The 14,254-nt window shown below is 45.9% G+C and overlaps 1 protein-coding gene across 3 annotated transcripts in view; it reads right to left on the minus strand.

Annotated features, from left to right (window-relative positions):
• The window catches only part of CD99L2 (CD99 molecule like 2), a 68,011-nt gene that overhangs the window by 16,137 nt on the left and 37,620 nt on the right, over positions 1-14,254 (minus strand). The window contains exons 2-8 of one of the 3 annotated variants that reach the window (XM_083595659.1): positions 12,589-12,654; positions 12,308-12,346; positions 10,857-10,949; positions 9,099-9,176; positions 7,550-7,642; positions 5,727-5,762; positions 1,693-1,758 (exon numbers count right to left, since the gene is read on the minus strand). In XM_083595659.1, coding sequence (XP_083451785.1) covers positions 1,693-1,758; positions 5,727-5,762; positions 7,550-7,642; positions 9,099-9,176; positions 10,857-10,949; positions 12,308-12,346; positions 12,589-12,654 — 471 coding nt within the window. Of the gene's footprint in view, positions 1-1,688; positions 1,759-5,726; positions 5,763-7,549; positions 7,643-9,098; positions 9,177-10,856; positions 10,950-12,307; positions 12,347-12,588; positions 12,655-14,254 lie in introns of all 3 variants that reach the window. The other 2 variants (XM_083595660.1, XM_083595661.1) reach the window with 2 other exon arrangements.

Raw genomic sequence — 14,254 nt, forward strand, 5'->3', positions numbered from 1 at the left:
ATCTGCTCTCATGCTTTGGAATGGCCTGTGCCTCTGAAAAGTTGGAATGCTTGTAAACTCTCCATAACCCCTTTGGCAGCAGAGTCTACAGCTGGAGAGAAATGGCTTCAATCAACTGAAGCCAGAGTTCATACAGTCAATTGCTGTGGAGGTTTCAAATACTGCAGCCTGTGGCTGCCTCACTTCTTTTTCTTTTAAAATGCTAAATATATCTGAATTAGGAGAGTAGGAAATGGGCAAGAGCAATCAAAGAAATCCATCACTATTTTTTCTGAAAATTCAAATGATTGGCCACCTATCAAGGAAGCCATAGAAGTCATTTCCTGCCCACTGTTTCAGTCGGATACCTAATCTCTAAGCAGGGGAAGGGGTGTAGCTATGCATATACAAAGCCCCCTCATTCAATGCTTGCCATCCTCACAGCAAGATGAAAGGCTCCTGTCCATAGTCTGCGAAGCCACTGCCAGACAGTGTAAACAGCACTGAGCAAGATGGACCCAGTGGTCTTAGTATAAGGCAGCTTCCTATACCAGATGGGGGACCTGTGGTCCTGGATATGTTGCTGGACTATGATTCCTACCAGCACCAGCCAGCAATGTATCATGGACTGGTTGGACACAGAGGAATGGTGGGAGGAACCAGCTAGGGGACCCCCAAGGGAAGAAGGCTCAGAGCCCAGGGATTGGTGGTGGGACAATGATGAGCAGTCACAAGAAGAAGAGAGACAAGTGGGAAGAGGTGGGATCAGATGCTGAAAAGGTAACAGGGCTCAATGAGATGGGACAGTCGGTGGCAGAGAATCAGAGGCAGAAGCTGAAGCAGGGGAGGAGGCCAAGAGGGAGAGATGAGTGTGCCTGGTGAAGTGTCGTGGGTAGACCCCCTCCTGCTGCAACATGCTCTCCTCCCACCTGGTCTCCCAGAACCAGAAGGGGCATGAAACAGGACGAGCAAAAGCAGACATGCAAGGGCAGTCTCAGATTGCTTGGAAAAAACCCAGGGGAGGAGGGGACTTAGCAGCTGTGGGGACGGGGAGAACTTCAGTGTTAGCAACTGCTTCTTGGGAGCAAGCTCTGCGCTCATTCGTCCTTACACTCTGCCAAGTTGGTGCATAAAAAGGCAGAGGTAAAGGACCCCTGACCATTAGGTCCAGTCGCGGACGACTCTGGGCCTGCAGCGCTCATCTCGCTTTATTGGCCAAGGGAGCCGGCGTACAGCTTCCGGATCATGTGGCTAGCATGACTAAGCCACTTCTAGCAAACCAGAGCAGTGCATGGAAACACCGTTTACCTTCCCACCACAGCGGTACCTATTTATCTACTTGCACTTTGACGTGCTTTCGAACTGCAAGGTTGGCAGGAGCTGGGACAGAACAATGGGAGCTCACCCCGTCGCAGGGATTCAAACCACCGACCTTCCGATCGGCAAGCCCAAGAGGCTCAGTGGTTTAGACCACAGCGCCACCCGTGTCATGAGTTAACTCCAACTAGCGGGGTGTGATTTACTTCTGGCTCGCTTTTGACACAAGGGCAGTTGTTGGGGATCATGGGAGTTTTACTCTGGAGTGCCACAGATTTCCCCATCCCTGCTCTACAGGCATTAACTTTGCAGTTGGACTGCCAATATAAAAATGTACTTTGTGTCCCTTTTTGTTGGTGTCCCCTTTCTTAGCTAAGCAACAAAAAGAGAACTTACCTTTCTTTTTATCTGGCTGGTAGCCGCCCTCGTCCACAATTCCAGCCAAGTCATCATCCGAAAACCCTGAAAGGTTGGAAGGGGATGGAATTGCTTGTATTAGCCCATGAAATAGTTTTTAGGTTCAAAAAGACATTTGTTTCCTATTTGTTAAAAGGAAGATGGCTTTAAGTGCCGCATTCAGGAGGAAGAGAAGCATTTCTTAGTTGGACTGGTGCTGGTTAGGTACCAATTGGGAAACAAGGACTTAAGATGTGAGAAGAAGCGAAACAACAACAAGGGCAACTCCGAGTCAATGCCCCATCCCTCGCTTGCCATTGGCTGAGCATACTCAAATACTCAAATGATTTCTAGACTACTCTAACTTGCCCTATGTGAGACTGCCCTTGAAGAAGGGTAGCAAAGAGCACTCTGGAATCCCATACTCTGTGGCAATAGATTTTCTGCCATCATTTTAGTGCACACGAGACAGATATGCACATGAGACTTGATACTGGTGCAACTCCCATTATTCTGTCTGTTTGTGGTTTTGCTGGATTATTTATTTGGTTGTTGCTTTTGGTGTGTGTTTTCCTGTGACGGAACTGTTCGGGTTTTTATACAGACTGCTGCTTTAGTATTTTAGTATGCATTTCTGTGCGCTGCTCTTGGGACCAGTGCAGTCAAAAGATGTGGCAAAACTAAAAACAATTGTTTCTTAAAAAATAACATCTATAGGTGTTACAGTATCCCTACAGTAGAGTGGGGGGTGAACCTGCAGACCTCCAAGTGCTGCTGGACTCAAACTCCGATCACCCCCCAGCCAGTATGACAAATCAGGGATGATAGGAGTTGCAGTCCAACCAACATCTGTAGGTCCACAACTTTCCCCCTCCTGCCCTATTGGAATTAAAGGCAGGAAGAATCCTTCTACAATTGTGTTATGGGGAACAGCATGACTATTCATACCAAACACTTCCAGAAATGGAAAACTTTGTGTATGTTTTAGCAATCTGCTGAGGTTTTCTAAATTCATAAAACTGAATTAAGTGTGTAGGATGAACTAATGGATGTCCTCCTGCAAGACATGATGATTCTGGGAACTTTAGGAGGACTGGTTAGGATGGACAGGTGAAGAAGAGAGGGTCCCTCCACCTCTAATGCAGTGTTTCTCAAACTTGGGTCTCCAGCTGTTGTTGGACCACAACTCCCACCATCCCTAGCTAGCAGGACCAGTGGTCAGGGGTGATGGAATTCGTAGTCTGACAACAGCTGGAGACCCAAGTCTGAGAAACACTGTGCCTAATAGGTGCGCTGTGTAGGTGGGGAATTTCAGAAGGTGTAGCTTCTGAATAGATGTGTAGAAATACACCTCCATTAAAGGGCAGTAGCCCTGTCCTCTTCTTCGCCTGTCGTGATGAGCTTCAGCTGCTGAAATCCCCGCTTAATGCAACGATAAAAGTCCTGCTCTCTCTTTTTTCACTTGGCAACCCAAATGTACCATTTCAGGCTACAGATGAGGTGGGATACGCATTCTGAACGCGTGCACACACCATATAAACTCGCTGCAAATGAAAACAGAACACTAGGACAATAGGGTAGATTTCTAACCTTCTTCGTTTCATCTGCGCTAGTTTTCTATTCTCAGAGGGTTGTTTTGTCCTATATGTGTGTTTTCACAAAACGGAGATTCAAAACTTCTGATTCACCTCCCAACACCTGGAGCATTTTATCACTTCAGAACCCTATTCTCTATTAATATTAAAGTATTTTGAGGCCACCTTCCCACTCTACAATGGTATGTGACCTATGTGTACCTTTCAGGGCATGTACTCAAACAAGGTGGCTTACAATATAAAACAATAATAAAAATAAAATTTAAAAATCTGAACAACTATTTAAAACAAGACAAAGTGATGGCAGATATCAATGTAGGTCAATATATCATTAAAAGTCAGCTGGGGGTGGGAATCAAAATGATTTCTACAGCTGTGTGTATAGTCCAGGTCTTTCTCCTCCTATGCAACCAGCTAAACCCAAAGTCAAACATTTTGGCGTTAATGTTGTGCAGGAAATTTTCCAGTAGCTAAGAAGGAAACAAATACACACCATGCTTTGGCAATGGCCAGCTGGGATAACAACAGCTCTGATCAGCCACATGCAAGATGATTCATTTTAATTGATTTTATCCGCTGTATGCTTTTATAAGTCTTATGTACGCCGCTTAGAAACCTCAGAAATGAAGTGGTATAGAAAAAACTCACAAAAACTTAAGACACAGATCAATTTGTTATTGCTTGCTTAGAATTCAAGACCAAGCACATCAGGTACAAATTTCCAAACTCTCCCACGTGATACTGTGGGTAGAAGCAAGCAAGCAAGGAACCCACAACGCTGGATAGCAGTGGAGAGGAGAAGGGAGCAGGCAGAGGAGAAAGCTGGGAAAGAAAAAGGAGAACTGGAAAAGCTAGATGGCAAATCCTTCTCCCAGGCCCCACTGGTTGGAGAATATAAAGACAGGCCCTTATCACAGGGGTGGATAACCTTTTCTGGCCAGCAAGCTAGATCTAAATTTCCCCAGACTCTGGCAGGCCAAATTTTGCAGGTGCATGGGGTCACCCATATGTCAATCACCTGACATCATGCTGCGCTTTGAAGCTCCAATCGTTAGGACATTAAAAACACAGCTCAGGGGTGTTTGTAAGCCCTTTGTAAGCATCTCCAGGCTGCTCCTTAAACCGCTGAAATTCGGAGATTTGAAGAACAGCACAGGGGTGTTTGAAAGCCCTTTTCCTATCAGTCCTATCCTGCTGAGAGGTATTTTCGTTCAGTGGGAACTGCTCCACCCTCCTTGATTAAGCTGTGCTCTCACCGCACATCAGCTGATGGGTGGTTGGGAGTCTGCCTTGCTCAAGCAGAGGAACAATTCAAAGTCAACCTGAATTCCTGTTTGTTCCTTTCACACCTCACCTTTACCCATCATAATGTCAGGTGTAGGGCATGGCTTTCTAAAAATGGCCTGGCAGGCCAAATGGAGAGATATCATAGGTCACATTTGGCCCACAAGCAAAAGGTTCCCTGTCCCTGTCTTATAATGATGCTGACAGTCAGGTCAATAGTGCAACTGGCCCACAACAACCCTGACGGGAAGCACCTCTCTCAGCTTAAAAAAAGAAAAAGAGGAAGTGCTGCTTTAGGTAACAGGAAAACAAATAAAAGTGTTCCCTGGACTCTCCTCCCCGTGTGCTCTATCCACATAAATACAGGAAGGAACTGCCTCTGAACCAGGGGTGAGGGATCTTCTGCCCTGCGTCACACCCAGCCGGCACAGCCAATGGCCAAGGTAGTCCAGAAACAACTGGAGGGTCACAGGTTCCCCATCCCTCCTTGAAGCTTTCCAGCAGTGTGATATTAGGCCACACCTTCCCTTAAACTGTGGTTATGCCTTTCTCCATCTGTTTCATTCCTTCCCACTAGTGGGCAGAAGATACAAACCACAATTCTTGCCTTAAGGTTAAATCCAAACCAGGGACAACAGTTGGTTTTGCTCCCTGGAAGCCACAATCTGTAGTAACTGAAGATGGGTTGCTGGAGCAAAACAGACCATTGTGCCTGGCTCAGATGCACACCTAAGCTAGGGATCATGGCTTATTTCCTCTGCTTACTTGTGGGGTGGAGTGAAAGTGCCCTCCAGGAACCATGATGGTAAACTATTAGCTACAGCTTGCTGTGATGTACATTTCGATTTCGTAATGGCAACCTTTCTTAGAGTGTTTCATTTTTGGAAAAAAGTAACACAGGGAACAGCAAACGGCCATCTCACAAGATCTGAAGTTGACCAAGTCAATAATAAATGTGAAAATTAGAGAATGCTAATTGAAAGGGAAAATTAGTAGAGGCGTTCAGCATTTAAAATCCCCCCTCGCCCCCAGTGCATTGCACAGATAAGTAACAGGATGGATTTTCCGTGCTTAGAAGGAGTGGACGGCAGAAAACAAAGGATTGTGACAGGAAGGGGAAAGGTAGCAACTGGGAGCCCATCCAAGACTCCTTACCAGGTTTTCCACCTCTTCCACCTGTACCTTTCGAGCCTGGAACAGGATTCTTTATTCATTAACTGATCACAGAAAATAGCAGCTGTTGATTTAGGTTTTGCAACACGATGAAAGCAAATTACGCATGTTTTAGGAAAGAAAGAGTGCAAGTTGGTATCAATAACATGAACATTCTGCCAACACATCTGTTTATTTCTCTAGTGTTACCTATATGGATAGGGTGGAGGGAGACAAACAAGGGAGGCATGAATGATCCATAAGGAAATTTATCTGGCCAAACAGGTCATATGAAGGGGAGAGGAGGTTAAAAGCTGAGGGCCATGTGGTTCTCACAGCAAAGCATCAACGTGACCACTTCTTCTATATGCAATGTTCAGGGTGCGAATGCCACCACTTATGTTGCAGCAGCAGCCGTGCACAAGTGAGAGTCCTCAGCAGATTTGGGGGAGCCCTACCACCTGCAAAAGTCCGGAAAACCTTTAGAAAAAACCCTGTGGAGGGGAGGGAACCCCAAATTAGCCCCACATTAGGAGTAAGCATGCTCTAAGGCCACAGAATGTTGACTGCTGGGATGGGGAAGGGAACGAGGAATGGAATGCAACCCTGAACAGCAACATCCCACGCTGCAACATTTTATTACAGGTCCTCTGTTTAAATTACTATTGTTCATCCGCTCTACTATGCCTGTGCTGTTGATTCATGCAGCGAATCCCATGAACCAATAAGCACAGCCCTAAAGCCAGAGGTGAAGTCACAGTGACCTACCTTTTGGCAAAAATGTGTGTTTGTGTCCCTTTCCCATTGCTATTTTAAGGGCTTTCTTTGTGCAGTGGGGAAGTACAACAACCCCTTCCTACGGCAGACTCAAGCGTGACTTGAACATGTCATCCAGACTTCCTGTATGCCTTTTGAGCTGTCAAGCCTTGGCCATGAGAAGGTATCCTGTTTTGTTTGCCACCCCAAGACTTTGGCTACATCAGAGGTTTGGTTCGCTGTAACATCAACATGAGAAAAGAGTCCTTCCTATACGCCCCACAGATGGCTCAAAATGTGAGCACAGCAGCCTTAAAGGAAGTGGATTCTTCCAACCCAGTTTTGGCTGACAAGGGGAATCTCCTTCACTCAGCAGGACCTCTGTATCAACTCACCCAATCTATGTGCTAAAATTTCTGGGCTTGAAATAAGTGGGGCCTCCTCCATCAGCTTCTCTGGGCCCAAATGCCATGGGTCACCTCTCCCGCTTTAAGCTGGGCCCATCCACAACCACTGCACTTGGCTGCATCAGAGGGAAAGGTGACACACAGATGCTCACCCAAGTCAACTCGCTCATCCTACATAGGTTGGCTAGGCTTGACTTGTGAACAGCACCTCACTTGGCCTCCTGGAGAATCATCTCCTGGTGACCAGGGAGGGAAACTGTACAAAATGTTTCTTTGTTTTTTAACATTGGGAAAGTGAAGGGCGAAGATATATGTTGCTAACATTGATACGTTCAGCAAGCAACTTGGTCTGGTAGACATTTTTTGTGGCTGACAGGGTTCGCACTATGGGAATTTAGGGGCCAACTCAAGACCTTCCTCCACAAGACTCCACTGGCATGTGGCCCCCGAGGCTGTAAAGGGTTCCCAATTCGTATTATAATGCCACTCGTGAGCCATGTGGTCTCTTCCAAGCCACCCAGTTCCATGGTATCTGGGGTCAAAGTTTGATGCATATTAAGCACCATTGAGGTTGGGGTGCTCAACCATTGTGAGTAAAATGCTGGCCAAATCCTCTAAAATTTAGAAGTAAAGCACAAAGTTAATACTGATCTATCAACGTACCTCCACCAGGATTTACATTAGGCGTTCCTCCACCTTGTCCAGGGTTGTGGTCATCCAAAGCGTCAGATAAGTCGAAATCCACTGGATCTTTGGCTGTGAAATAGCACATGGATTACCTATTGAATGCATCTGTTGCTCTATAAAGCAGTGGTTACCAATTAGGGAACCTCTGGGGGTCCACAAAACGCACCCAGGGGGTCTGTGGCCCCATCTCTGGCCTCCCCCACAACTAAATTTTTGTCATTTTTGCATGGTAGTATCACAGATTTTATGGCCTGTTTTTTTAGTATACCAAAATTATCTGCTTATTAGGGGCTACCCCACATTTTGTTCAAAAAATTGCTTTGCAGAGGTAAATAAGAGTTACCAAAATTTTCAAAAGTAGGGGAGCCCGTGGCTTGGCTTTTGAAAAATAGGGGGTCCTCAGTAATTACCTAATTGGGAACCACTGCTCTAAAGCATATAATAATCTAATACAAATTCAAACTGGTAAAGACAGTATGTGCTTTTTCCTGCAGCTTAATCCACTGTGCAGGGCAACCTCTGTGCAAAGTGCATAACAGGACATAACTGAATTACTGAGTAGTTGAAATTGCAGGAAAATATGAAGAGGTCTTTGAATGAATGAATGAGTGAATGAATGAATAGGTCTATTTATACTTTTCCTCCCTCTAGGTTGGCTTTCGAAAACAAAACAAAGTAACAGAACCTTCCCAGTTTGAATTTGTATTAGATTATTATATGCTTTAGAGCTTTTAAGACACCCCCCCCCAAAATAAAACCTACTTCCAGTTTTGCCTCTCACTGTAATATAAGGCATCCCCCCAAAAATAAGACCTCCCCGATAATAAGGCCTCCCCTAACATAAGGCCTCCCTGGAATATAAGGCCCCCGAAGCTACCATAGGGCGTCTGACTCCTCTGGACCATAGCGGCAGGTGCCGCCGCACAGCTCACTGATTGGCTGCAGCGCAACCGGAGCTGTTCAGGCAGTGTGAATCAGAGAGCCCGCGCCGCTGCCAGGCCAAGCTGCCACCTGCTGCTTGCTCTGCCCTGATGGAGTCTGGCTCACTCACAATTAGGCAATAAATGTGTACCGTATTCTTCATGGAAAAATAAGACACCCCCTGAAAATAAGACCTAGCGCATCTTTGGGAGCAAAAATTAATATAAGACACTGCCTTATTTTCGGGAAAACAGGATATATTGCAAGACGCGCCCTGCTCTTAACAGCATTGTCTGCACCATCATCCTCCCACTTGAGGCCAAAGCGGTAAGGATGGGAGCAGGAGAAACATTGGGACAACCTTGTCGCTTGATGTACTCTATCATGTTGGCCTAGGCTTATGCAAAGCTAGTGGGCATAGGGACGTCCACGGTTGCTCTGTTTGTGGAATGGTATGCCAGAATAGGCCCTGGAGCATCACACACTTGATTCACTTCCTAGGGAAAATAACACTATCCAGGAAGAAAAAGTGAAAGAAGTCACTTGACACATTCCTGGCATGAGCCATGGGTGTCTTGTACACTCTGTAGAGGTTGTCCCTTACCTGGGACCTTCTTGGGCGGAGCCTTGGTAGTTTTGGGCTGCTTGGTGGTGGTATGCATCACATTCCAGTGGATATCATCTGAAGACAGAGGAACACAAGGGAAGGGGACTCAGAAAGTAGTGGCGGTTGGGTAAAGAATGAAAAGATTGGCAGGAGCAATTTAAGCCACAGGAGGAGCCACTTCCAGGGGGCCTGCTCTCTTCTCACTCCCCACCCACCCTAAGTACGGCCAGGGGACTGTATAAACAAAACACTATTGGGGCGGGGTTAAGATTTTAAGAGGTGAATTTTCTCTTGAACTATATATACCCATTGTATGGAAATTGACAACAGGACAGCAGAAATGGATTCTACACACCCTAATGGTGGCCAAGAGACTGATAACTGATGAACTGGAAGAATAGAGATACGATTCCCCTTAATCAATGACTCGACAACATGACAGTGGCAACCCATGAATGGGCAGCTTATAGCTGCAAACTCTCTTTGGATAAATACCATGATATTTGGAATGAGTTTACACAGAATATATTAGGTTACTAACAATTATATGTGTATCAGGATATTAAGAATATACACATCTGTATATTAATGTATGGCTATTTAGCAGTATTTTTTTTTCATTCTCACTCACTCCCCCCCTTTCTTTCCTCACTCTACTTTTTCATAAATGAAATTCTCTTAATAAAATATTATTGTTATTAATAAAGTACAGCCGGGGGGGGCAGAGCCAATAGGGGACACAACAACTAGGGTGGAGTTAGGAGATACAACCCAACTCCCCGCCCCATCCCCACAAGTGATATTGGACAAAACACCCACATTCAACTCTTTCCATGAGCAATAAACAACAGCACTAGGAGCCTGTTGTGTCCATATGTGCTGGGTCATAGTACAGATCAGTGGTGAGGAACATTTTCTGGCTGCAGGGCCAGATCCTTATCTCCTGGATCCCTAGCAGAAGAAATCTGGCAGGTGGGCAAGGCCACTTACTACCTATCAGTCACCTGACGTCGCTGTAATGTCAGGTGACGCTGCACTCCTGAGTTGTTGGAACTTCAAAGAGTAGCATGGGTCGGCTTGAAAGCTCTTCTGCAAAACAGCCTTGTGCAGAGAACAAGAGACTCAAAAGACCAGCATGGGGCTGTTTGCAAAATGGACATTGAAACAGCTCTGTGCTGCTGTTGCTCCAGGGGAAGGAGGGGGCTCTTTTTTAGCAGCTATTTCAGTGGAAACCGCTTTGCACTCCTGGAACAAAGTGTGGGGCCAGCAAAGGAACAATCACTTCAACCTTTGAAGTCATGACACATACAACATCAGGTGTGGGACATGTGGTTGTAGTGGGGGGGAGGGAAACAGCCTTATGTGAGGAATGGGGACCCCCTAGAAGGGCAGAGAGGTTCCCCACCCCTGGTACAAACAACCCCCCCACCAAGAAGTAAAAGAAAAGGAGAGACAGGAGAAGGGAGAAGCAAAAGCAGAGATGGAAACCAAAATGGAGCAACAGGAAGAACTTGGGGCTCTCTATCCTGTGAAGGTTGACAGTGGGTGGCTCAGGTGTTTAGGAAACTTAGCTTTAAAACAGGGATGGGGAACCTGTGGGCCTCCCCTGCCCCATGTGCTGCTGGACTACAGCTCCCATCATCCTTTGCCATTCGCCATGCTGGCTAAAGCTGGTGGAAGTTGGAGCCCAACAATTATCTGGAGGTTCCCGCCCTTCTGCTATAATAAAGCCTAGCGGGGAAAGGAAGGACTCACCTGGTTTCCTTGGATAAGGACCAGTGGTCACCTTGGTTGATTTAGTTGTCATCTCTGGTGGGGTGTCGAAGTAGTCAGCCAAGTCCAAGTCACCTATTTAGCAGATAAATGCAGAAGCACACACAGAGAGACAAATAAGCCACAGGTGGTTGGGTTTCTCTGCACCATGTGTATCTTCTCTTCTTCTCCAAGGAGTTCCTGGCTTATCCCATTTTACCTTCACAACTTCCCTGCAAAGCAGGCCAGGATGGCATAATGAAAGAGGGACTCCCTAAGGCAGCACAGAGAGATTCCGGCAGTGACAGCATTCCACTAAAATACAGACACTCCTGCGACTGGTGTGCCTGGTACAGTGTTTTCGTTACTGGTGTGGCTGTAAAGGTTGGAGTCAGCTGCAGGTCAGGAAGAAAGACGCAGGGCTCCGTTGTCAGCGAAGTTAACTCTTTATTCAAGGAAATGGCATACTGCTCAGCAACTCTTCCCAGTAGGTATTGCCACTATGGAGCAGTTGCCAGGACTGAAGGTCCCTGCCTTCCCACCTTTCTCCCAGGTATTTCCCAAGCAGTCTCAAACTGTGCTTTGCACATCTCTGACCTCTGTCCTGCCCTAATTATTCTGTGCATTCTTGGAGACTAAAGGGGAGGAAACTTGTTGCAGCAGGAGAGGGAGACTCCCTGGATTCTTCAGGTGCCCCTTGACCCCTCTCCTCTGTTTCAGCCTCCGAGTCTGAACTGTTCTCTGCCAACGGTTCTTCCTGCTCACTAAACCCTGTTGCCCCTTCGGCATCCAGGCCCTCCTCCCAATCTTCTCCCTCTGATTGTCCCACCACCAATCTGCAGGCTTTGAGCCTTCTTCCTCTGGGATTTCCCTTGGGGGTTCCCCAGCTGTTGCCTTCCACAACTCCTTGTTGCCCAGCTAGTCCCTGGCAGTGGCCCACCTAAGGAGTCAAGTTTGTTGAGCTCAGATCCATTAACTCAGATTCACTGCAACATTTCACACACATGAGATTGGGGGAGGCAGAGCTGCATGCATGTGCTTCCTCCATTGCCACATCCCCCCACAGGTGAGAGAGGTGGAATGGGCAAGGACCAAGCCATGTGGCAATTTTGGTGGTAGCAGGAGCCTTGGGACTTCTTTGCCCAGTTGGTTCTCTGCATTGCTTCTTCATCCTGCCCCTACAACCCAACCAGAGGCCCCTACCACTCCATTAGCCAGCATCAGCCACAAGAAGAAACAGAAAGCATTTGCAGGGTCTGTCAGACCCCACAACCTGCAATCAATAGTTGCCATTCCTACCCAGAAACAGGTTAGTTGTGCCAACAGCTTCAAATCATCTTTGATTGCAGAACTTGAATTTGCCGCTATGTGATTAAATCCCACCTGCAAACAGCAACTTGCCCCTGATTCACTCCACTCTTTTGCTATAAATAAGAGATGGCAAAACATCTCACCTGTTCCGCTGGAAGGCTTTTTGGGTGGCTTGGGAGTAGCTGTAGTTAAGACAAAAAGAGGGAAGCAAGGACATTTCAACTGGATGAAGAATTAAACGTTCACTGAATCTCACAGCACAAGCACATGTGTACTCAAAAGCAAGTCCCATTGAGTTCAATACCCACTGAGTTTATTATTAAGCTGTAAATAACTGTAGGAGGTGCCTGCATCTGTGAAAACATCAATATATAATGCAGGTTGCTCTCCCCACCCAATTCTCTCCAGCACAAGGGTGACTTACGCCGTTTCGTTGGAATGCCATCATCCAGCGCATCCTCTAAATTGAAGTCGAAATCATCGGCATATCCTAGAGACAAAGAAATAGCACAGGTAAGTTATTTGCTGCATTTATATCCCACCTTTCCTCTAAGGAGCTCAAGGAGCTATACTAGTTCTCCCTATCCGAACTGCATCCTCACAACAACCCTGTGAAGTAGACAGGCAGGCAGAGAGACAGCAACTGTTCAGGGAAGTTTTAATGTTTGATGTCGTGTTGTGTTTTAATTTGTTGGAAGCTGCCCAGAGCAGCTGGAGGAACCCAGTCAGATGGCGGCATATAAACACATACATACATGCACACATAACCAGTAAGCTTCGTGGCTGAGTAGGTCCTACTCTGACACTCTAACCTAGTGGTCCTCAGAAAATTTTATCTGGACCACACTTTCAGAATAAAAATTTGCTCGATTTTTTTTTATTGGGAATAAATCCATTGGAAAACAAAAAGAAACCACTCCTAGCAGTGCTTGATTTATAACATACAACGAAACTACTTTAGAATGTGATCGTGGGGCATCCAGAATGTATAAAACAATGCAGTTATATAAGAACGTGAATCATTCCCAAAATATAATTATAAACGAGCCTCTTACATATGTACCTTAAGTAGGTATACAGACTCAATGAGAGGTGTGAGCTTTCTTTTGCTGGGTAATCTCTTTTATATAAGGTCTATTTTGAGACAGAACAAGCTTTCATCTTCTCATCAGCACAAAGAAGCCTTACTCTTTTCTGGTCTTTCATATTTGTCAAGAGTTGAATATCACTGTTCACCGCAATATGCAGAACTGTAGAAGAATAGCCAATGCTCTTGAAGAGAGGCGTGAATACCATTTCTGATTGTATAGACATTCAACACAGAAATGTTTAAATGTTTATTTGATTGCCCTTGAATCTTCCCACCAGGCTTGCCACACCCTTGGAGAACTACTGCTCTAACCACCAGATGACCAGTCTCTAATCCCCAATACAGGGAGGTCATCAATTGAAAACAGAAGGTGGCAAGGCAGCATTTAGCCAGATTGCTTCAGCTTGTGACACGTTTTCAAATCTGTCCCTTCCCATTGGGTTCAGCCACTTTCCCAGAATCTCATCGCTGTGAAATTGCAGGGCAAGTCAGAGTTTAGGTTCTCTGTTTGTCTCTCTTTGTCTATAAATGCATGGGCTTCACTCATGTTTGTCAAGGCAGAGCCTACTGATTCTTCCATCTCTCAATATGCCACTCATCTGTGGGTGTTCTCCTGGTTATTATATGTTTGCAGGGAAAACACTGTAAAAATATTGGCACATCATCTGACAAAACAGAGCGGGGGGGGGGGGAGAATGAGAAACAACACCTAGCCGATACTGCATCTTTTAGCAAAACGCATTCCAAGATGAAAGATAATAATTCTATATTTGCACTGAAAGGGGTGGAAGGGAGGGCAAAATTGAGATAAGGATATTATGGCAGATCTCTGAGTGATTTACGGTAAATAAGGATTTCTGACTCTGGACTGTTTAACAATAGACACACACACACCCCTATTTCCCCAAACTAGACTGCTGAAATGAAGAAAGTGGTTGTGGGGAGAGACCAAGGACCCCTCAAGACGGGTGCTTTATTACAGGTGTATTCTGCAATGTAT

Source organism: Podarcis filfolensis, assembly GCF_964270895.1.
Source record: "Podarcis filfolensis genome assembly, chromosome: Z".
NCBI classification, from domain to species: Eukaryota; Metazoa; Chordata; class Lepidosauria; order Squamata; family Lacertidae; genus Podarcis; species Podarcis filfolensis.